The following is a 25708-nucleotide window of genomic DNA, read 5'->3' on the forward strand; positions in this document are numbered from 1 at the left end:
GTGTGTGTGTGTGTGTGTGTGTGTGTGTGTGTGTGTGTGTGTGTGTGTGTGTGTGTGTGCATCAGAAACATTTAGCGGGCATGAACGGGCGAGGGCCTTGTGCTTTGACAGCTGTATTGGGAAGCACATCCCTTTTCTTCTTTTTTTTTTTCCCATGACATGGCCTCAAAAGGGTCTTGCTGCAATTCCAATATCACTGCTATTAGATTTGAGGGTCTTAATTGTCAAGCAAGAATGATGGCTACGACAGGGCACGAGCTATAAAAGGCGAAGCGCGATGCAGATTGCTCTCAGAGGTGTTTTGGCGCTGCCGTGGCAAAGCGGCCCTTGTTACCATGCAGCGGCAGAGACTGTGTGTAGGATTAGAGAGAAATTAAATGCTAATGGGGATGGGATCTGAATCCGCTGCCTGGGAGCATCATTTAGACGACAGGGCCGGGGCGTCGCTGACAGGCAGCGCTTCCTCCCTCCACCTCCTCCTCCAACAGACAACCCAGCTCTTCCTCCCATCCTTCCATCTCATGACTCCCCACGCACAACACAAAAAATCAGATTTATCAAACTGTAAACTTGTCACTTTGTAAAAACGTCACTTTTCGGTGGCAGTCGGGGAAATATAATGACCCCCTTTAATGTAGTGATGTCAGGGTGCTGTATCCTAGATGGTACACACATCAAGGCATGACTGACACTGAGACATACGTAATGCAACATGGATGTGTGCTGACATGGCGGATCACACGTACTGACTGGCACTGCTTGACAGTCAAAATTAAGAAGCGCTATTATAAGAAGAGGAAAAACACTTGAGGCCTTCATTCACACAAAAATGTATGTATACACACACACACACACACTCTACCTACCTTCACAAAAAAGGGATTATACCATAATTTGTCTAATTTCTCGTCCTTTTTCAGCAGCTTCACATTCAGGTTTTGAACCCGGTTTAAAGGCACAATTATGACAAAGTAATCAGTCTTGCTACAACCAGCCACATAACGCAATAACACATCACTGCTTAACTATCCTGATCATTGTGTGCTACGCAATCATCTTAGTTACAGTTTATTACAACGCCCACTCCGTAATTACATTAGCATTTGTTTACATTGGCCTTAAGGCATGTGCAAGTCCATGCATCCTAAATGCGCACGCACGCACACACAAACACACACACACACACTTCCAACAGTTCCTCAAGGGGTAATGAAACACTGAATCACACTACTGCTGCTACTGTACGCGTTCTCTGTAAGGGCTGAAACTCCCAAGCAATTCTTACAACATTAACCAGTAAAGTGAAAACAACTATTTCCTAATAACAACAACAATGATTGGATTGAGGCCAGAGGGGTGAAGCCGGTTTCCAAGTTTTAGCAGAGAGAATGAAAGCAGTTTTCTCCTCAGAGTCACGCATGGTTTGAGTTTCGCTTTAAATAAATGCAGAACAACAAGGGAGGGGGGGAAAGCATCTTTAAAAAAGCTGCGCTCCCCGAAGTACTAAATGAAGCGTGACAGAGTAACACTCTAATTAATATCAAGTTATCATCACAAGTAATGTAAAAGGTACTCAGAAGTCAGCTAACAAACATACACACATGCCCAAAATTGCATGTTTTTTGCTTCACAACTAACTCTTTATTTTTCACTCTAATTCACACGCGCACGCCTGCTCCCTCTGTGTGTAATTCATTAGTAAACAATAAAAAGGCGTTAATTGTGCTCCCCAGAGGCAGATCTGAGCTCCCCCCACTGGGAGAGAGGCACCCGCTGCATCTGAAGTGGCTTTGCCCCTCAATTAGAACTGCGCCTTTCCCCACGTGCACAAACAAACACGAGACACCGGGAGGAGGACTGTGTGTGCGTAGGGAAGTAATGTGACTTGGAAATGAGCAGTGCTTTCCTTGTAGAGGTTTTAGATTATCACACTGTGAGAAAAAGGGAGAATGGCACAGGAAAAAAAAAATGAGACAGGGAACAAGAAGTTGTGCTTTCTTTATGGTTCTGGAAATATAGAAGATCAAATGAAGGGGAGTGTTAAGAAGAGGGGAAAGAACTTAAAAGAGGAAGAATATAGACATATAGGAGGCCAAAGACAAATTAGAAAAAATATAAATACTTTTAATGGTGTTATATTAGCAAGCACTTACACGCCATACCACTAACAGCTTGAGAAGAATGCAGATCTGCTCATTCAGAGCCATCAAAGAAGTGTCTTTCTGAAGGACACTGTGGACAAGAAAAGCTGAAAGAAACCCTCCAATTAACTGACCAGCACCTTTACCAATAAACCTCCACGCACCTTAAAACCACAATTATATTCCAATAGAACTTTTTCATATGATTTTCATTGAATCATATTGCATCCTGAAATGTTTTCTGGTGTTCCAAATACGGACCATCGGCAGACAAGGTGAAGAGCTAACTGTCAAAGAGGGGCATACAGACATACTAGTATGTACTTTTGACATTAATTTCAAAGGAATTTTTTTGGCTTGTACTTCATTATAAAATAAAAACTGACAGATCTAGTACCGTTCAGTTTTTCTATTATTTATTTTTAAATTCTGCCTATTTTTTCTTCTTTCCACACATCTGGCGAATTGCTGGAGCATGTAAACAGTGCTTATGTGCAAGCCCTGTTTGTCAAAATCTGCAGTATTTCAGTTAGTTATCAGTTAAATATTAAATGTGTGTCCTGCTATGGAGCCCTCTAAGTGCTGTATGTATGACAATGAAAAATCCAGTTATGCACGTATGGAGTAGGTAATATTATTAACATCATAGATATCACATTTTTCCTCTTTTTCGCTATCAAGCTGTAAAGAAACAACTTAAAAAACACACACACACATTCGTCTATCATAAAAGAATCTGCTCTTATTGGTTTGACAACACTGTGGCACCCACACCCTCTAGAAAATTCTTGTTCCAAATGTAACAGGAAGTCCAGTGTGCTCAAAGCAGCTTGCACGCTTACCTCACCACGCCGACGACAGACACACTGAGACACGCTTAGCTCAGCTAAGTGCCATTAGTCAAAAATAAACACGTCCCATTAGAAAAATAAATTACCCTCACACTGCTTGCTAAAAACAATGCTAGCCTGTGTATAATGAGGTCCGCACGCAGGAAATTTCATCTCTTTGCGGTAATTCACTAGTTCGAGACGCAGACAAAGCAAAGTGTGGTGGGTCAGGTGATGATTGTTAAAGCAGGAAGAGTGAAGCCAAACAAAGGTCAGAAAGGCCATCTCTAACCAGCGTGATGTATCAGCTCCATCTAACCACACAACAGGAAGAGTTCATTTATGATTACGCAAAAAGAGGTGGAGGACATAAGTAAAGAAGAAAAAGCACACAGAGAATGCAAAACTCCAACCAAGGCACAGCTTAAATTCTCAGCAGTATTTACTTTGAAGGGAACAGTCTTGTATTTTCTATATATTCATTTTTGGCGCCTTTTTTTTCTTTTTAAACATACTTTAAGAAGTTTGTAGTGCAGTAAAAAGACGTGCAAAGAACAGGCTTTTGTTACTTGTCCCATTTTAATATACTTTACATAATTTTCAGTATATTTTTTTTATTTACGTGGATATAGTGCATTCACATCATTGTTTAGAAAGAATTGTTTAATTATCACGTTATTTTTTTAGTTCCCCAAAAGCTATACATCTTCAGGTAAATGGTGCATGTATTTAAATGGTTATAATCTGTTACTGTCATGAATGTAACAAAGTCATAATAAAATAAAGTGATATTTAGACTCCCCATATATCATTCCCTGTACATCTATTAGATCTATATATAATCATTATCACTTTGACCTTCCGATCAGTCCATTGACCTTGAAGGAGAGGTCAGGGGTCATACGGGACATGATATTTTAAATCTTTACACGGTACTCTCTATATGCTCATAGTTTCATAATCATAGTTTCTACGTTGGTCAATACTCGACCAATAAATAATTTAAAAGACTTTGGTGGAATCTAAATTTTAACGGCTTGTTAAAACGACCTCAATCCAAACCCTTAAAATTTTTTATCAGAATTCACTCGCAAACTTTTGAAGCATTGTGTTTACAGAGAAAATGCTGACACACATGCACACGCTACAAAAAACATAAACAAAACGAAACACATAACCAGCAGCGGTAACTAAACTTAACGATATTAGAAAGACTTGAAGTGGATGAGCAAAGCAGAGCGTCAGCACATGAAGGAAAATTACCAACGTGAGCTGCAGTAAATAAATAAAGAACACTGGGCTGGTCATACCTTACAAAGCGCTCCAGGTCTATCTTGTTTAATGCAGTTTGCGTGTTACAATCAAACAATCGGCATCTTGAAAACAACGGGTTAACTGATCTGTGGGTATTCTGCCAACTTTTATTTTAACGCTCAAGGCTCTGAGTGATCAGTACTGGCACATTTCATTATATCTGACCAAATAATAATTTTTATAAACAACAGACTAAGCTTGAGGTGAGGCCAAAATAAAATGTTAAAATTATTCTATTGCTTAAATCTGAGGCCTGTTAATCTTCAACAGTTGTTGTGCTCATAATATTTAAAAAAACAAACAAAAGAAAAATCATATACAGGCGGATGCACACTAGTTGGCTCTGAGTTTATTGATTTCATTATGAAAAAATGAAGTTAAAATTAGTTAATATGCTGCAAAGGCTAGATATTTATGAATAATTTAGGCAATAGGGTTGGAAGAGTGCACTTAATGCACTGTGGCCATTTAAGTAAATATAGAGATAGTGCACAAGCAATTGATTGGTTTAAGGGCAGGTATGATTTAAGTCAGCCTACAGTGTGCCACCTCTTTCCTGCTTCTCAAAGAACACATTAGTGAAATGTGGGTTTGGCTAAAGTCACCTTTCTCTTCAAATGTCTTTAAAGAAACCCTCTATGGGGGGGGTGGGAGGAAACGGGACATCAATGACATCATCAGTCCATCTACTGTAACATTAATCCTAATTGCACCACTGTAACCATTATTTTCTGTCAATAAACGGCTTCAATATACACAGTGCCTACCTCAACAAACTCTTTATGCTGGAGTTGATATGCTCAATATTCATCTCATTATATTTTTAAAGTCTTCATCTGTTTCCATTTTCTTTCATTTGTTGAATTCCTCTCAGGCTTCCCCTGCATCGCCTCCTCTTCTTCCTCTCCCTCTCTCTCATACCCCCCATAAACAAACACACAGATATATCCCATACCCAAAAGAGGACAGGGGAAAACAGAGCCCCTAGAAAATGCAATATTTCTGTTTTTAATATCGAGGTCTATAAGATCAGGGCAAAGATGGGTTCCATGGCAATATGTTTATTTATATATTTTATAAGACGGGAAAAATCTGCCTATCTGTATGTATTCGGGGTGCCTGAGCCACAGTATCTTAGCTCATCTTATATGAAAAATAATGTTGTGTATGGCTATACTTTTATATATAATGGCAATATGGGATCAGGGCTCTTTTACAATGCGCCATACTTCAGGCTAGGCCTAACAGCATTTTATGACCCGCCAGCAGTTCATCTTCATGTCTCAGGCAGGCAGGAGCACTGCATAATAATGTCGTTTCCTGCCCCCAAATGCTATTTCACAGGCCGGGGCTCATTTCTCAAACTTCACCACTTTTACAATTTCCTAAACTTTTATTCCCGTCATTATTACCAACAAGATTTCATTACGTATTTAGAATGTAAACAAGTCTGAGTAATGACACTCCCCCGTCTCCCTGGAATCATTCCCATTGATGGCTCTGCTGCTATCTCAGGCGTGTGTATTCATAAAGACACACTAGTACAAACACACACACACAAACAGAAAAACATGCACGTGCATACAAATACACAAAACTCCATGCACTGCCACAAACATCCATACAGAAATGATGCATACACTTGCATAAACTGCCCCAGACAAGATACAACTCAAAGGCAGTAATTTACTACCCCGTGTGTGTGTGTGTGTGTCTGTGTGTACATGCATGTATGTGTTCCTGATAAAGGGGGATGTGGTGGGGGGTAAAGAGGGGGGGGGGAGAAGAAGAAGGAGAGAGTTTTATACTCAACTCACATAAATCATGTAGAAGAAAAATGAGCAAATGTGCAGGCTAACTCATCTTCTTCCCATCCGGAGAAAATGAAATTCACTGGAATACCTATCAAAACTGCAATCATCCAGAGATAATATCTTCTTTGGTCTATCTGCACTTTCCGATTTAATTTCCTCCATGCCCTTGACATCCAGCGATACCATTAAGATGAAGCACATACAGTAAGGGAGTAGTTCTCACGTTTTGATATATGAGAGCTCCGTGCTTAATGTAATATCATCATTTGAAAATTAATGCAATCTTTCTTTTGTTTGGGATCTCTTTTTAACATTTTTTTTGGGAAACACTCAAGGAGCGAGCCACAGTGAGACGAGCAACAAGACGGGGACTGGGTTCACATGAAAAGGAGACGCAGAAACAACCAGAGATATGTGAGAAAGACCGGACAGACGGGGGGGGGGATATTTTGTATTTCGAGGAGCCGCGCACACCCACCCACCCCTTCCTCATTCCGTGCGAGAATGACATGCAATTATGTCTGGGCCTGCCCCAAGTCAGAGGTCACTCAAATTACTCCATCATTTAGCCGTGCCGTTGAGATGAGAGAGACACAGAGAGAGAGAGAGAGGGGGGGGGAGAGAAAGAGCGAGACAACCAGCCCTCCCTCGCAAATCCTCCCAATCCCAGCCACAACATCAAATATCATGAAATCATTAGTGTAATAAGCATGGAAATCTGTTTGCAGATTATCAACGCCCCCTCTCCCCCTCCTTTATCTGTCCACAATCTCTTCATCTAAGCTCTTTTCACCTCTTTATCCTATACAATTAGTGCAAGAAAGACAGAAGAAATAGAGAAAGGAATACATAGATTAATTAAAAGAAAGTCTGTGACATACACAAAGACAGAACTGAGAGAGAAAAAACAGCTATATTGACCTAACTCTTTGTATTTCATACTAAGACTTCTCTAGGACAAAACCCTGCCATATGAGGCAATGTCACAGTTTCGGTGTGCGAGTGTCCTGGCTACAGCTGTTGGTCCATATCTGTCATTAGCCCAACCAGGCAATTTGCCTCAGTAAACTCTTCAACTCACCAAGGGACACTCAGACATCAGCTATCCCCGAAGAGAACCATGTGGACAACAACCTGTGATGCATCGCAAAAATAAAGAGGCTTGTTTCCAGGCTGCCCGTTCCAATAAAACAAACCCACTTCGTTTTCACAAAGAAAAAAACATCTGAAACTAAACCACAGCTTTACAGAAAAAAAGGGAACGGTAGCTCCCACAGAGATAACACCCAATGTCCCCAAACACCAGATCATGTTAAGGTTTATCAGCAAACTAGTTTGTCAAAACTGCATATAAGTCGCATTTAAAATATGATGAGGGTTTGACAGCATTATGGGAAATGTACTATCTGTATTTCTAATACTATGTATTAAAGGTGAAGCTGTAGGATAATCCCTGGATTACTTTTTACTTCCCTGATGAAAATGACATTAACATATAAATTGCAGGACTGTTCAAGAAATATTGATAGTCAATAGGTAGGTATGATTATGTTTATAGCATTAGTAGAGCCAAAACTGGCCAACAGAAAAACTCGATGAGCAATCTTTCTTTTTTTTTTTTAATCTGTGACAGCACAGCAAAGAGTCAAGACGTGTATGTTACCATAGTAAATCCTGTCATGTGACTTGATTTACTATGGTAACTTCCCAGAGTATTGTTTAACATCTTCATGACTCGTTTTTAAAACACATGTATGGCGTTTACACCATACCGCAGGTGTTGGTAGATGTTTTTACCTATAACACATAAAATCCATCTTATTTGAGGTGTATTTTGCTTTGATCTTTAAGAGGAGTTACTCCTCATTAGCCACGTGTAATATGGTAATCCAACTGTCAAGCATATGATTAAAAATTGGTATGATTAAAAAAAAATAGAACAGAAACAGAAACAAACTCAAACTTTGTGACAACACAGCTTCTCACCCTGTGAAAAGCAGATGCTACATTTAAACGCCAGACTTTTAAAGGTCCTTTAAAGAGTTGAGGTATAAATTTATTCTAAGTAGGACCCCCCCGAGTGAAGCAACACATTTTACCTCACAGACCCCAACAAACACTTGTTAAAATGAGAATAAAGGGCTATTTAAGAAAGGGCATTAAGTAACAATTTTCTAATCTATTTGCACTTTGTTAATCAGAGAGCCAACCTTAAACCCAAAACGCATACAGCGAAGATTTGGAAATATTGGAAATATTAGAGTCACATTCTATGTGAATTTAGCTGTTTTCAATACTTGCACTTCAACAAAGGGAGGCATGTTTTTAAAGGATAATGGCTACCATGTGTTAAATGAGAGGAGGAGTTGTTATTCGCTTATTCACTAATACTTCCAAATTAAAAACACCGATAATGTAATGCAGAGCAAACCACGCTACAAAAAAATGTGGCTTTGCTATCAAGACAAAAAGTCCCTCAATTTACTTTTAGCAAAGGTCTACAATGTCATATCATGACATAAGGTAAATTCCACAGTTACAGTTTTCTATGAATCGTGACCTTAACTCAACCTGCAACCCTGGACTGACCTGCAAGTCACCCTCCATCATTAGGGTTTCTTCAGACTCTTTCCACAGAACCGATGACGTACCCTCCTCCCCCCTCGTTCTTCTACTCCCCCCTCTTGTCTTGTATCCTTCCTTGGGCAGTGTGTGCGGTAGAACGATGGGTACAGCTGCTGATTGAGCCAGTAATCCTGATGAGGCTGATTCCTCGTGTATTGATTGAGCTGCTGGCTTTCTTCTACTTCACTCTAAAAAAGCTGTGCATCTGGACTGATTATCTGCTGTAGGCCACCTCTTTTGCTATCGCTCCAAATCTCCCAAAGCAAAAAAAAGAAAAAGAAAAAATAAATCCAACTCAGACTTGGGTGATCTTTGTTTGTGTATCTGTTTGTATGTGTGTCTGTGTGTATACGTGCCTGGACATGTACGTGAGTGCGAACAAAAACAGAAACTAACGCAGAGCCCTGGGAGCAATTAGCTTCAGACTTTGTTTCTGCATCGCTACTGATCGCGTTCAGTCAATCTGCTGAGATGCAAAAACAAAACAAGCCAAACGTGAACAATGAAACAAACCTTAGACCACACAAGCCTTAAATGCCCACCTAATTACTTCACCACTCGTGAGGTTACAACAGGAAAAGGTAACATTAGTATTCATCATGAAAAATCAAGCTCCGGAATGTAAAGGGAAGCCTGACCGTCACATCAGTGTGAAATCTGATCCGGTTTTAGTCATGAATAAACAGCAAAACAGTTACTGACTCCCATATAAAATGATTTACAGTAATGCAAGCAAATAATTACTGTAAAAAAATAAAAAGTGTATACTTGACAGAGTCAGGATCGCTGGTTGAAACACCATGGTAAGTGTCAATGTGGCTGATGCACCAATCTTGAAAGCAATAGATCAGCAGAAAGTCATAAATGCCTGTTTGGAAATCTACACGAATAGGTGTGTGAGGAATTGAGAAAAACATTTGCAACAGCCCTGGAACTCTACCTCTGAGAGAGATGAGCTCTGTTATTTACAGTTCTCTGTCCCGAATCGTAATCAGAGTCTTGCACTCCCCAGGCAGCTGACTACTGGGGTGCAATCTCTCCGTAAGCATTAAAATGCCCATAAATTCAAACACTCAGTATTCAACTATTCAAATTCCCTGAGACATACATATATACACAAAAAAACCATAAACTGGTAAACATACAAATGTGTTTGCGTGTGAGTCTTCGTAAGTTTGTAATGTTTAACTCAGCTATCCTGATGAGTATAAAAACAAAGCAAAAACCAAGAATCAAATGCAAATATAGTATAATCAGTCCCTGTTGGTATACTCGGGAGAAAAATCTGCAGATGCACAGTGGCTAAAATATAAGTCTACTAATCTCTGTGAATACATGATCGTGTCAATAACTTGGTCTATGTGTATATCTCCAGCTTTTCTGTACAAAATGTTACAATCACAATACAAAATTGTGCCATAATAGAAACCTATAACTCAATATAACCCGTCTTGCCTTAAATTTGTTAATAAGTTTGAAAACTTAGTGCACTCATTTGTGACTTTGCAAATGAGTTCACAGTCATACACATGTCAGTTAGAGAAACTTAAAACCACTAGCTTTCATATTTGCCAAGATAACGCACATAAGCATATTGATTAATGCTGTTTATGCATCTAATCTTCTCTTGAATAATTCAAAGCACCTTTTATGGAGTACTACATCAATCACACCTATAGACCAAGCGACAGACATCTCCAAACTCAAGCTAGACCATTACCATACAACATGCTATATTTAACCATCACTTCATTTGAATGTCTACTCTTGAAGCACTTTGAGGGGAAACAACAGTGCTCTTAAAAAATACCAACATTGAAAAGATTTGAATGACAAATTTACAATCAGCTTAACAACATTTAGTGATGATGCAGAGAAAAGAAGAGAATCCAAGATTGTATTTACCTCTTATGGCAAATATGGCCTGTTTGTTATTTGGTAATAATGAACAATGGAGTTTTGTTGAGAACTGAAAAGATCACAATAGCCAACCAGCACCTCTATACAGCATGGATAGTGTGCTGAAAACACTCTTCAGAGACTTTGCTCCATATTGATATGATAGTGTCACACAGTTGTTGCACATCCATGATGCCAATCTGCCGTTCCACCACACCCATAAGGTGCTCTACTGGAATGAGATCTGTGTGGAGCTCATTTGAGTACAGCAAACACACTGTCATATTAATGCAGTTTGAGAAGTACATTGAATGACCACTGTGGTTATGACAGGATGGAAATGGTCAGAAATAATACTTAGGTAGGCTGGAGCATTTAAACAATGCTGAGCTGGTGTTTAAGGGCCCAAAGTATGGCAAAAAATATCTGCAATATCAACATTTGCCAGTCTTAACCAGTGATAGACAGCACAATTTATCTATGCGTCATGTTGTTTATGGTGACTTTTGACTGCACCATGGAAATGTTGCAGCTGAAATCGAGACTCATCAGGCCAGGAATGCTTTTCAAACTTCAATCTTCAATCGCCTGTTGTGACCTCAGTTTCCTGTTCTTAGCTGACAGGTGTTTCACCTGGTGTGGTCTTCTGCTGCTATCTTCTTCTGCTTCAAGGTTAAACATGTGCATTCAGAGATGCTCTTCTGCATGCCTTAATTGCCAACAGTCTGGCCATTTTCCTTTGACCTTTGGCATTAACAAGTCGTTTTCACTCAGAACTGCTGCTCACTGGATAGTTTACCTTTTTGAGACCGTTATCTGTAAACCCCAGAGCGAGACAACCCCAGCAGATTAGCAGTTACTGAAATACTCATACCAACAACCATGCCATGTTCAAAGTCGCTTTAATCTCCCTTTTCCCCTATTCTGATAGCCTGAACTTCAGCAGGTCCTCTTGACCATCTCTAAATGTGCTGAGTCCCTCCCATGTGAACGGTTCATTAGCTATTTGCGCTATCAAGCAGTTGAACAGGTGTACCTAATAAAGTGGCTGGTGAGCAATCGCGCCACTTTAAATCCAATGTCACTCAAATCAAAGTTATGAATATCCTTAACAACAGAGTTAAGTGGCAACTGGAGCTGTGCTTGACAGTGCTGAAAGATGATTTCAACTTCATGAGCTCAGACGTTTGCAGAAGTGGAGAGTTACTGAGAAATGTTTGAATTTCGGGGTCACTCATTTGTGTGGCATATTCAGGGTCATTTGCGTAGCGTGTGGTGGGGCGAGGGTCATTTGCGTAAGGGTGCTGGGAGCTGCAGTTTAGTATGCAGGGAGGCAGGGGAGGGAGGGCATGTGACATCCACAGAGAGCCAGGACCCTCACTGACCCCTCTCTATAATTCATCCCCGGGAATATGGGGCACATCAAACCTTCGTTTCTTCCCACCCAAAAAGAGGAGAGAAAACCTTTTCACTTTGTTGCACGGCACTCTGACCCCGTATTAAAGCGAGTAGCAAGAGAAACCCTGAAAATGTCGGTTATTAAATTTTCAGGGCTGTCCCAGGAGAGCGTTTCCAGCAGCTCTCTGATTCATAGCTGGGAGAGGACTGAGGAAAGGCCCCATGCTGACAAAAGGACCAAGAGGGACAAGGGGATGGGGAGAAAAACTTTTGCTTTCATTTTTAGCGTTTATGAACAGGTACACACACAACCGCACACACAAAAGTAGCAGCTAATATGAGAGAGGACACAGTGGATTACCTGTGTGTGTGTTTGGGCACAATTTGGGATGAATTAAATGCTAATATAAAAGCGGGACCAGACCCTCGGGGAGGCTCCATCCTCCCTCTATCCCCGTTTTCTCTGCCACTCTCCCTCTCTCCCTGCTTGTTAACTGCAGGTATTCAGCTCCAATTGCAGAGGTTTCATTAGGAATGCAGATATCAAAGTGTGCAAGTGTGTGAGTGTGTTTTGAATAGAACTTACCAGATGTTCTAATCTGCCTTTGATGTTCCCAGCGTCCCTGCAACACAACAACACATTTCCCCCACTGTAAATAAAGTGCCGGCACAAAAAGTCATTTAATAAAAGCAGATTTGCAGACACACACACACAAACATCAACTAACACACACAACAAACTCTGTCAAGTGCGATTTTCTGATTTAATTTCACAGTTTGAGTCATTGCACTGAAACACTACCTGTGGCCAATCCTAAGTAGCCAGAATTAGACTCCAGCTACGAATCATTGTTATTAATAAACAATCTATTTTCTTGATTCCTCGATGAATGGGGAGGCAAGCCATCAGTGGTTTTCTGAGGTTGTGATGATACCTTAAAATGTCTCACTGTGGTGGTAGTTAAGCCGAATTATTTTCAACTAATCATTTCACAGTCGGCAACTGTCATAACCACTAAAGCCTCTTTCTGTTTCAGCTGCAACGTACGCGGGATGAGAATAGCTGTAAGAGGAGAAAAAAATCCTGATGATATCAAAAGGCATTTGGTTAATCAAAAGAGGTAACCAAAAAAAGCACATAATGAGGAATTATACTAATTGTTAACCTTTCAGACTGAAATGCTGTGTGCATTTTCATGTGTTTGCATCTGCACCACACAGAGGTTAACTAATATTGTTGCCACACTGCTGGCATTCATAATAATAATTTCCAACTACAAAGAAAGAACTGGGAGCTTATTATCTGTGAATTAATAAAAAATGTGTGTATGATTATCAGGGTAGCAACAGCAGAACGGCGAGCCGAGGAAGCGGAGGAGTGGGGAGCAGTCTGTTTTTAAAAAGAGCAAATTGGCAGTAAATAATAGATGCAATTTTGGCACATTTCAAATTTGCAGCAGTGGAAATCAAAAGATCAAGAGAACACAAACAGCCCCCGTCCCCCCGATCTCAGCACCCCTCGTCCAACTCTGGCCTCCATTACTGACAACTCCACCCAGGCTGTGGCGTTTTACGGCGTTCGTGTGTGTCTGTGTGTGTGCTGAAAGGGAGAAAGGCTTATCGACAGGCTTCAGTTGCTAATGCAGCCAGCAGCATCACAGTGTAAATCTACACCATCTCTAAAATTACATACTGTCTAATCCATCCCACCCCTCCAGCCCCCTCTACCTCCATTCACCCATCCATCCATGTCTCAACACCATCAACCTTTCCGAAAAGCATCAAGGAATGAAGAAAAAGCTACACACCCTAGAAAACTTAAAAGAAACAAACAAACAAACAAAAAAACCACTACAAGAAGTAAAGAAAAACAAAAAAATAAAGTCATGAAGAAAAGATGTTTGCTTGTTTATTCTGAGCTCTGTCACTGAGCCACAGGCAGACAAGTCAACCACTTAAGGCAAACTTCATCTAGCTGTAATTACATTACATTCTGACAAACACCCCGCCACATTCATTATACATGACGGGCGCCCGGCTACTAGACAGCAAGACATTTGTTACCGTGGTGACAGTGTGTGTAATCCACTAATGAAGCGCAATTAGTGAGAAACAATCTAACACAGGGGAGACGCAGCGCTCGATCCCTCCTCCTCCACTCATTTCCCTTTGCTTTTTTTCTCCCCCCGTCTCCCCTCTTCCTTTTTATAGCTACAGTTTTCCTTTTTTTTTTCCTTTTTTTTTTTGATTCAACCTTTATTAAGCTCTTAACATGCATTTAATCTCCCACTCTTTCATCTGTTGTCCTGACTTCATCAAGGACAAGCTGTCCAGCATGGTCCGCACCAGTGCCGAAGGGATCGCTCTATCCATTAGACAACCACAGCTGACACACACACACACACACACACGCACGCACACTTTTACATCCTCATCTCTCTTTTCAAAACATCATATAATCTGCGGAGGTCTTCGGGGACCGAGCTTTCCTTTTCTCCTTATCTGTCTCTCCCTCCCTCCTTCTGTACTCTGTGCATTCAGCGCAGAGGCAGCATCGATTTCTGAATTACGCCACAATATTAAATAATTAATATACTTGCCGTGATTGATGTTTTGCATTAGGCCAATATTAGGTTATCAATCAAAATCCACTTGGTTTAATGTAATAATATTGAAAATGTGTCAGTGCCTGTTCATCCAATTTGTAGTGGAGGCAGGCCAGATAGTAATGGTGGTGTAGCACAAGGCCTCAGAGACACTATGGCCTGCTTACTACAACCACAGGAGCACATTACAGCCCCGGCACACAACATGAGAGAGGGAGGGCGGCAATGGCAAGAGAGATGAAGTGCAGACATGGGAAGACGAGAATGAAGCAGACAGACGGTGATTTGTGATGTGATGGGATGTGATGGACTTGGCACGGTGAGAAGGCACACTAATCATGTGACATATTTAGTAGCCCTCTATGAAGAAAATGAATTCATGGCGCATTAAAATCATACTTTTCATACTGATTAATTTATTTTTAAGTGAGCAGTTTACTCATAAGTGCTATTAGTTTTTCAGTGGTAGTCATTTTATGATCGTTAAGGTCTATTAAAGGCAGCAAAGTTTGGCTGAAAAAAAAACTGTGGTTCAAATCGGGCCCTAAAAATTGCTTTAGATATTAGACTTCCAAACTCCAAATCATATACTGACTTCAGTTAAAAAAGTATTTTCACATTAGAAATGGACTAATTAAAGCAAGATAAGCGCACACACTACCGCTGTTTACTGTGGTAATGTACGGCTGCAGTAAACCGAGACAGCTCGACAATATATAACATATCGAATTAAGAAATCGTTTATCTTAATGGCTATGTCTGTACCTTTGTCATCGTGACATATCAAAATATCTTCCAAAAAATTGGATTGGTTGGCAGGTGAGTGTTTTAAACATTCCCACACTGTTGCAAATTAGCTCTGACAAACACTGGTCAACTGTGACCTCTAAGACAACGTCTATTTAAGAGTACAAAACTTGCACAACTTTGGGACTTTGAGTTGGGAGATAAACAACATGAAAGAACTACGGTATTTTCTCTGGTCTTGCCTTCAGGACATAGTCCTGTTTCACACAATGAGCGAGGTTACAGCTTGGCTATTGTAATGATCTTGCAACAGCTGGGGTCAAATGGCCCATGATATGAGGGCAGCAACAACCTACATTTATTGATCAGCTGATACAAATATCCCATGAATGTGCTTATTATGGCACCATTTTAAGTTAAAATAACACTAATGGCATACCATAAAAAAAACCCTAAGAAAATTCTTGTTGAGTTGTGGCAGCAGATTTGTTTGCAGCCATTAGTAAGTTTTGCCATCATGCAGTCTACATACATAAAATATGACCACTTAAAGTTTCAGGGAAGCTAACAGAGGGAAGCTAACAGCCATGGGGTAACACTAATGTCATACCAGAGTTTATTAAATCCAATGTGCACACCGCGGCTTGCAAAAAGGTTATAAAACTGCTAAAAGCACACAGTCTGGACACACACCTGTAAGTGGAAAGCTTTTCCTTTAAAATTGAAATTGCAGCAGCCATTGAATGGTCACTTGTGCCCACTAAAGCTATGGCTTGCCATGGCAAGTGAGTGTCTTTACAGAATCACTGGGAGTTAACCAGCAACTATTTAAGGATATAATGCCAGAATCTGACAGAGGAGACACTGCAGTGCAGAAGCAGACAGGTTGGACTATTGAGCAATCTCTGACCTTCACCCATCCTAGCCATACACAGCGATTTGTCATTGTGTTCAGTTTTTCACACAACAAAAAAAGAAGGAAATTTATGTCATTACTTGTTCACATTACCTCTCTTTTCTCTTCGGAATAGTTACAAGCCAGGATGACTGAGAGGCCTAGCAGAGAATGGCAAGTGGGCAAGAAGGGGAAAGACACAGGGAGAGTAATGCCCTGTTGTTCCAGGAAATTTAATTAGTTATCTGCGGTCAATTAAGTAAAACTGGACAAACAAGGGAGAGTGTTAAGCTCTGGCAAGGTCAATACTGACCAATTCAACATGGTTGCTGGATCCATCACACTGTCTGCACTCATGCTTTCTCATTCCTGCTCCTTTTCTCTTTCCCCCCTCTCCTTCCACTCAGTCGCTTTTCTTCTCATCGTGCCCTCCCAGCATGCTTTCTTCCTCTATCACTCACAGTAGATGTTCTGTTACAATGTGTCCAAAGCCTTTTTGTCTCTTGTATTCGACCAATGATTTTAAGCTGTTGCCTCATCTTACCTCATCGTTTTCCTTATGTCTCTCCTTACCTGTCATGTTGCCTTCTTCCAACCCCCCCGGATGGCTTTCTTTCTCTTTTCTCTCTTTACCTGACCCTCCAAAGCCCCCGCAATTCTGCTAGTAGACAATTAATTACACAGCTAGCGCCAGATGAGTTGTCATTTGGGGTTCACGTTTCTAATAATTGCATTAGGTCTTCAGGTTTTGCTAAGATCTCCTCCCCTTCTTTCCTTCACTCTCTTTCCCTTTCTTTCTCTTTCCATCTTTGCTAGATTCCCCCCCCACCCCCACCCCCCTTTGACATAGCTGATCTGAATATCTTTAGTCAGTCAATGGAGGTGACAGAGGGACTTAAAATGCAGAGGCAGTCATTTGATTTCCAGCTTACAGAGCTGCCCATTAGCCCAGCACTCATCAGCCATGCATTACCTCTCAGACCCACAATCCGGTGTGCGGACGATTTAACCCTTTCACTCTCCACTACTAGCCAGGTTTACCATGTAATATCAGACTTTCATACATCAATGGGTTGGCTTCCACAGGCCGTGTTACACACCTTTAACTTTCCCCTTTATCTGACTGTAATGATTTCACTGCCCTTTACTCACAGTTTCAGTTCAGGAACCATAAGAGGCTTCCTATTAAATAAAAATGACTTATAATAAGAACATACCATGTTATTACTTGTGTTGTAATGTATTGTATTACACATTACCCTAGTTCACTGATTTACCCCGTATGGGTAAATCAGTGAAATTACAGTAAGATTCATTAATCGCTCAGCAATCGATGGAAAGGTGACAAGCAGTAGCAGCAGCAGCAACTTCAACTAGATATTTCTCACTTTGCCATGACAAAACATGACTTTCTTTTGCTGCCGATTTGCAAAACCTGAGGAAGCCAAACAGCCAAATAATGCTTTACATTTGGGGTGATTAACTTTTGTCTCTTTCATTCAGAAAATCCCAGAAATGTGGTGGTTTATAGAAAAACTTAAAACATAACATTTAGCAAGAAACAAAACAAAACGAAAAACGAACCAAAAAAGTGTGATCCATAAAGAAAACACTTAATGTAAAACCGTTTGCATGTTATTAGTTTTGTCATATTGTATCTATAACTGTGAGTTGAAGACTTCTTGGTATTCCAAACAAAGGGTTCACAAACGATATCTTGCGACTGTATAACCAACAGAAGTCTTTAACCTTTTGATTAGCAACAGTGCATTTTTGTATTTTCTCATACAATTAAAAAATAAAATAGAATAAAAAACCTGGCCCTCAGCAGCCTCTTCACCCTCAATTTATCATCAGTCACTGATCGTGAGAAGAGGAGCAGAGCAGGAGCAAAAGAAGGCAAGACACCGTATTACTATAAAGAAGACATCATAAGATAGAGTGAGAGAGTGTGCGAGTGTATATGTGTGTGTGAGAGAGAGTGTGTGAATTTGTGACTCATTTGCTACAGTTGCATGCCTTGTCAAGCGTGTCATTGAGCATTCATATGTTGTTTGACTGCTGACAGAATGGCAGGCATATTTATTAAAAAGTCAATGTGATGGGGACACTGGAGCAAGCATATTCACTCACACATACACACTCACATAAAGCACACTAATACAGAGTCCACATCAGTGGGATCTGCCTGTTTAACTAATATAGGGATAAAGCTTGATATTGAACTGTAGAGGATTGGGTATAGAGATGCACGCACAAGCACAATAGTACAGGGAGTGCAGCTTCCCCTCAGGCCTGATTGCCATCTCCATAGCCCTTTTTTAACAGGGCTGCCAATTGAAATTGAAATTGTATTCTTGTGTGTGCTATCAGAACTACCTCTCAGGGTTTTATACAGCTAAGAGGAGGGCTGGTGGGACACACACTCTCAGACTCACACACACATATACACAGAAAGGGATAATACAGGGGCAAGTCGGGGGCTGTCACTCTTCCATGCAGAACACAGAGAGGGAACAAAACGCAGACTTATCGTTCTATGCTTTTATGTAATTCAGCATGCATACAGGCACGCACACACACACACACACACATACATTTGCGGGTACACAAGCTGACCTCCCTCCCAGTGGAAGGGGCTTTACTTTAGCATAATCCCAAAATGGTAGAGAAAAGCAGCCCATTAAAATGGGGGTAAAAAATTCAGCACTTTATGTTTCTCTCAAGGAGGTTTAAGTGCAGTCAATAAAAAAGTCAAAGAAGTATGAATATGAAAAGAAGAAGTTGATTTAAGGAGGCTCTTTCTGTTGTATGAGATAAAAACGCAAGCAGACACCTGTTCGTGTTACCCGTGTCTGCCAAACACGGGACCAACGCCCAAATAAAATAGCGACAGCAACACTTGTGGAGCGAGAAAATGAAGAATAAATCTCTTTAAAGTCTTCCAGGGTTTATTACTTGAACTGACAGGATTAACATCATCTTCATTTATAATAAGAAACAGCAATATCGTCACAATGTGAAACTGGGAAAACATTTCAAGAAGCGGCATCATGACTACTATCTTATCAGTGTCTCCAAACTAAAAAAAAACCATTTATTTAGCCCACACTAATTAACTGACAGGACCTAATTTTGTACAGTCAACACAAAAATGCAACAAAGTCATCATTTTTTTTCAATATGGTGGGCATTATGAATATAAATAGCACTGAGAAGAAAACAAAGAAAGGGACAAATTATGGAGAGACTGGTGTTGGTGAACCTTGTAGTGGAGACTGAAAATAATTTTCTTTCTAAAGATAGATTAGTTATATTAGCGAATGATTAAACTGGAGAGTATAAATGCCAAACTAGGTTTAAACTAATTTTTTTAAAAAGTGTCACCAATGCATAATCAAATTTATGTTGATTTTACCTTTTACAGAATGTGATTATAAGTTACACCTAAGCTCTAAGCAATCCACTACACAAGAAGACAAACTCCACAGGTGTGTCTACAACTGTGAAAATCACTTAAAATCACAAGACAGATAAAAAGTACATTGGGTTTAAATAAACAAACTTGGAGATTAACATCAATATATTGATTCATTTACATCATATGTAAAAGCAAAACAAAATATGGAAGGGTCTAAAATTATAAACAGGACTCACTTCAGTCCAGGGACACATACAGCCCTGTTTGAACTCAACTGGGCCGAGGCAGTAAAAACATTGAATAATAACCCATTAAAATAAAAAAACCATCCCAACAAATATAATCACACACTCAAATCACCTTCACCTAGATCAATACGGATATTTCAAAGAATCCAATAAAAGCAAAGTGGCTAATGCTAAATTTGTCTGGGTTCAGAGTCAGCCAGAAGCCTCAGTATGAGCAAAGGATCAAAGTCATCCTGAGGACATTTATGGAGACCAACGAAAAACACAAAAGGGTTCAGATTCTGTTATCTGGTGAAGTTATAAACATACAGGAAAATAATTAAAGTACCTGACACTTGTTTTGTTATATAAATCTGTTCCACCTGCTTTTGTTTTGCAACACAAAATATGTCAAGTAAAGGTGGGTGTACAGCAACTCATTTTCAGTTAATTACTTGTACTAATTTCCTGTACCACAGCACCTTATTCTCAATTGTTTTCAGTGGGAGAAGAACCTGTAGTTTGGGGAGATTTATTGTTTTTTTATGACAAAAATATTTCACATTGTGGAAAAGTTCCATTTTAGTTTATACAGTTCTCAGAAAGAAAATACCAGAAGCAAAAAAAGTTGGTATCAGCAGGTCACACAAAGGAAAAAAATTATAACAACCGAAGAAATTTGCTACCGGGCATCTCTCGTATTTAATATATAGTTGTTGTTTTTTTTTATTATTGCTGTGGTTGAGAAACACATCGCCCTCCTTTGGCTTAAGCGTCCTGGGTACAGGGCAATGACTCTGATCTGTCACTCTGATAACAGCTCAGACAACCGTTCTCATAATCAAACATCAGCAGGCCATAGTTAAAGGACCACCTTCAGCTCCCTGTGAGCTAAGAAATGCTAAACTGCTGAAGACGTCATATCGCGGATAAAATATTACACACAGAACAAGTCTCCCTATTTAAAAAACTATATCTCCCCCTTCTTAGCCTATACACACCAGCTCTGGAGGGATCTGAGGGCTGGGGCCAAGTTTTAAAGAAAATTGACTTCTTTTTATCGTGTTACATAGAGGGAGATCAGGACAAAGACATAGAGAGAAAAGCAAAAGGGAGACATGGAGAGCAATCAATTTCCCCATGGTTTTCTTCAATAGCCAGTGGTCCTTTTCATACTTCCCAATTATAACCTTTCCTAATCAGAGAAATGCCTCTCTATTATTGAGGCTGAGACAATGACGCTCCCCAACATTACTGCCTGTTCCAAAACTATGTAGATTGCCGTACTGGTACACAAAGACTACACTGGGCTATACGGCAAGGACTGGGGGGGTGGTGGCTGTGTTAAAATCACATGTGGAAATCTTTTGGCTCTCCTCTCGGCCCCAGAAAACTGATGGGGAACAATGGCAGCCCGGCACAGCATCTGTCATGGCACAATATAAAAAGATGATCTTGGCACCGAATGGACAAAAAAAAAGAAAAAAGAAAAAAAAAAAGAACGAAAGAGAGGGAGGAAGACGGGGGAATGAAGAGGAGGGGAAGGGGAGGGCCAGGCGAGAGGTAATTCATTTGCAAATCAGGCCCTGGTGCTCAGGTCTATTTCAAGCTGCCAGTGGGTGCCAGGAGTTAACAAGGTAATCAGTTTCAATCCTGCCCTTCAATTGTACATCACACCCTCATCCAGAGAATACCCAGGCCTTTCTATACGGGGTAGAGGGGGAAATAGCAATCTGGCTGCTGGCTTGCCGCACACAAAACCCACACACACACAGACATGCACGCACACACACCTGAAGACAAGTTATTAATAGCCATGTATCCACTACATGTCCTTACAAGCAACTGTACAGAGACAACTAGAGCTGACACAAGCAGCTAAGGAATCTATAGAAGAAAACCAAACTGATATTTCCTGATTTTATGATTTCCACTTAAGAGTCAATGACTTACTATTTTCAAATACTTAATTAGGGCAAAATATTAGGGATAAAACTAAAGAAATCTCTGCTCAAGTTCTGGGGAAAAAAACATCCACAAAGCCCACGATAAATGAGTTTCTTTTACACTAATTCAGCAAGAATATAAACATTAGATTGGTAGGCATTAAAAATATTCATTCAGCACAACTAAAGCACTGTAAAATATTGCTTTAGTAGTGCTACACTTTTTCCCCATCTTATTTTTACTGCATGTTTGAATCTGTCTATGTATACTCTTACCTGTATTTTGAGTTATTGCAAGTCAAATAAAAAAATCTGCATGAATTTTAGGGTGCGTGCATTTAAAGAGTCTCCCTATTTTATACCTACTTTCAGTCTCAAGTTTAGTGGCAGCAGGAGCAGTAGGTTGCACTGAACCAAACAGTGGTACATGTAAAGTGGCAGAGGGAAAACAGAGCTAAACCTGTTCTAATCTTTTCTTTCCTCTCTCTGCATCCCTCCCTTTAGCCTTTGTCAGCTGTAACCGGCTGGCCGAGAGGCAGTTAGCCCCCGTTAGTCCCTAATCTACATAATCAATATGACAACCTTATTTTTCTGATGCAAACAGGATTTCACTGCTGAGCTGTGTTTGTTGATGTGTGTGTGTATCTGTGAGTGAGGGAGTGTGTGAGTGTGTGTGTGAGAGAGAAAGAGTGCCCAGTCTGCTCGTAGCCAGCCTCAGTCATGGCCCTCTTTAGCCTAATTAGATTAGGTGTGATTATCCCGGCTCTACCTTACAAGTGTACAGGCGGGATAAAGTGGCCACAAAGGCCAGCCTGTCACAGGCACCGGGCTCTGGTCTGCAGGTTATCAGGGTCCAGGGAGACACACCGCGTACATTGTTATTCATATCATCTACACACCGTTTTCTACTGTGCCTTTTTCACTTCTCTTCGTTCAACACCCCCCCCCTTCCCTTCAGTGTCTGTGGTGTCAAACTGGCGTAAGCACCGGCCAGAGTAACTGTCTTTTTTTTCTCTCTCTCGTTCTGTCTGTCAGAAGACAAAACAACATGGCCCCAAGCACTCTGCAGTTTAGCCTACAGGGAGAAATGTCAGGAGCGCTCGTGTGTACGTGCATGCATGTGTGTGTGTGTCTGTTTTTCTGCAGACTTCAAGGAAAAGTGGTAAAAAGAAAAAAAAGACAGAAAGAAATAAAGAAAGAAAAGTTAACCCAAGTCTTCGAGTAATGCAAGAAGACAAACGAACACAGCAAAGGCTAACGTGCACACAAAGATTGCAAAGAAAGTGTTTAACCTTACTCTGAAGACCTGAATCTACTCCATTCTACTCTAAACGCTTTATTGGTAGAGACCAAACTGTGTCGTATGTGTGTGTGTTGGCATATTTTGTTTAGGTCTTAAAAAGTCCAGATTAAAATCTAATGTTACACGTTTGTGATCACTTTTTGGGATTTTCACTTTGGGTATCATTTTTGTCAAAGTCTTTAGCAAAACACAAACAGTTTTGTAGAAAAACATCTTCATGTTTCTAAAAGCGAAGCCACCGCAAGAATCTCAGAATCTTGCTCAGTGTGCGGTAACATGCTTTCTATACATGAGAGATTTCAACATACAGTATGACCACAAATAAACTTCTCCTCTCTAATGCACACTCAACATACAGCAATTATGGCATATGTATACCTGCCAAAATGTGCGTGCCATAACATTAGCTCCAGTGGCATTTTTCATTCTGATTAATATGTGTTTGAAAATTTAACGAGATGATTTGCTACTCTGTTTCATTTTTGTGAAATACTCCACCATTTCCCCCTAAAAACATTTTCCACATACAGCTCGGCACTGACAGATTTCAGTTGGCCTCCATCAGTGAGTGTGTACGTGGAAGAAAAGAAGTGAATTATTTCACTCTGTTGATTAGACAGCAGTGCCCGCGATATTTATACACACTGTACATACTTTCCGTGTCGTCAGAACTGGGCATAGAAAGAGGCAGAAACAGAGAATTAGAGGCGCACAAAAAAAGAGAAGAGAGAGCGAAAAAGAAGAGAAGAGGCAGTTACAGTAAGGCAGTAAGCAATGAGAAACATACAGCATCGGATCTGAGAAAAGACTAGTAACTCATATAACAGCCTGCCATTAATTCCACAGTATTACTCACGCATCTAAACTGCAAGAAGAGCCGATATATCATACAAAAATGAAGAATGCATATACGCTACTGGCAAAAAGTGGACAGAAGTAGAGTGAGCGATGTGTGTGTGTTAGGGAGAATGAGTGAGATGCAAGGTGGAATAACTCTATTAGAGAACCACAGGGACTACGCTGGCGAGAGAGTAAGACAGAGCACACGAGGATGAAGGAGAGCCGGAGTGAGCAAGACATTAGTACAAATGAATTAAACATCGGCCCAGAGATCTAAACTTCTGTTGAAAAAGAGGCAGACTAAATGGGTAGGAGGGAAGGAGGAAGAAGAGGAGGGAGGCTTCGTAAGTTTCCTGCGGCTACTAAATGTTCAGCATAAGCCGTGCGGGGCCGCCAACTCCATCAGCGACACAAATAAGCACACACCCACTTGCGTGATCGGCGACTACGATCACAACTCTTTTGTTTCAGCTCGTTTCTGCGCAAAAGAAAAAAAACACTCTGAGCATGGCTGTCGATTTCAAACCTCCGCTGAGGATGATTGTTATACACCCCTCTCAGGCAAGATTTACTTCCTTACTTCTACAACTGAGTCATGGTACTTAAACTCAATGCCTGGAAAGCTGTTTACCCAGTCTGAAGGAGGTATTCTTGCAATGATCAATGCCACCAGGGAAGACCTGCAGAGCAGTATTTTTGTCTCAGGCCAGCAGAGGTCAAATGCACAGTGAGAGGTACTCCTCAGCTAACTGAAAACCATCGTCTGCTGTTCTTCTTCATGTTACTTTGCCAATTCAACTAAAAGGAACATCACTTTCTATAACGTTTTCTCACTCTCAGCCTTCCTCATAAAGACTTCAGTCAACACCTTTCCTTGCCCCTGGTGCAGATGAATAAGCACCGGAGCCTGGAGAAAATTAAACATTAACAGTGCGTCTCTTTTACACATCATTCTGCATAACCGCCTTCTCGTTTAGCTCCCCTCCTTGCCTTCAACACCACTCTGCATCCTCCAAACCAAACTAACCCAGCTTTTCCAGAAAGGGAGAGAGAGTGCAGAAAAACGTATTTCGTCGACAAGCGCAACATAAACCCTCCTAAAATCGGAGCTGGCCCGTCGTGTTTGCTGCTCATAACCTGCTGCTTATAATCCTGCCCGCATCCTCTCCTGATCCATAAAGCAGAGCAGCCAGCCACTTAAACAGCAGCCAGGACTGCCATCACTAGCTCCTGCTAAGAAAAAGGCCATAAAATGAGGAGAGGAGAGGCAAGGAGAGAAGAGGAGAAAATAAAAGAGAGGAACAGGGTAATTGGATTGGGGGATCTTCTATTTGGCCAGGTCTGGTCTCTGTCATCACGCTCCAGGCCTGGCTTCTCTCAGTGCCTACAGTAGGTCTCAAAGACATCAACACACTCACAAACAAATGAACACACACACTCTTCCCTAGATGTGTAACGGCACTGAATTGCTACCAAGTTGTCCTGTGCGCCGCTACAGCCTGCAGGGTGTTTAGTGTGCTTTTTTTTCTTTTTCCCCCCAATGTGAGTGTTTGCATACTCCCTTAACAACTCACTAAATGGTTAAACAGATTACAGAGCGCAGTAAGTGGATTGTCACAGCTCTCTATCGCTCACTCAGGGTGTCTCTCCTGTGATTAAAAGTGGCCAGATTTTTCTCTCTCGCCCTCTCTGTCTATGCAAA

At 40.7% G+C, this 25708-nt stretch overlaps 1 protein-coding gene across 2 annotated transcripts in view; it reads right to left on the minus strand.

Moving 5' to 3' along the window:
• Positions 1 to 25708, minus strand: part of rsrc1 (arginine/serine-rich coiled-coil 1) — a 119803-nt gene that overhangs the window by 65055 nt on the left and 29040 nt on the right. For both annotated transcript variants that reach the window (XM_005720850.1, XM_013910572.1), the window contains exon 5: positions 12608 to 12644. In XM_005720850.1, coding sequence (XP_005720907.1) covers positions 12608 to 12644 — 37 coding nt within the window. The remainder of the gene's footprint in view (positions 1 to 12607; positions 12645 to 25708) is intronic.

Source organism: Pundamilia nyererei, unplaced genomic scaffold (assembly GCF_000239375.1).
Source record: "Pundamilia nyererei isolate P.nyererei 1_Seehausen unplaced genomic scaffold, PunNye1.0 scaffold00003, whole genome shotgun sequence".
NCBI classification, from domain to species: domain Eukaryota; kingdom Metazoa; phylum Chordata; class Actinopteri; order Cichliformes; family Cichlidae; genus Pundamilia; species Pundamilia nyererei.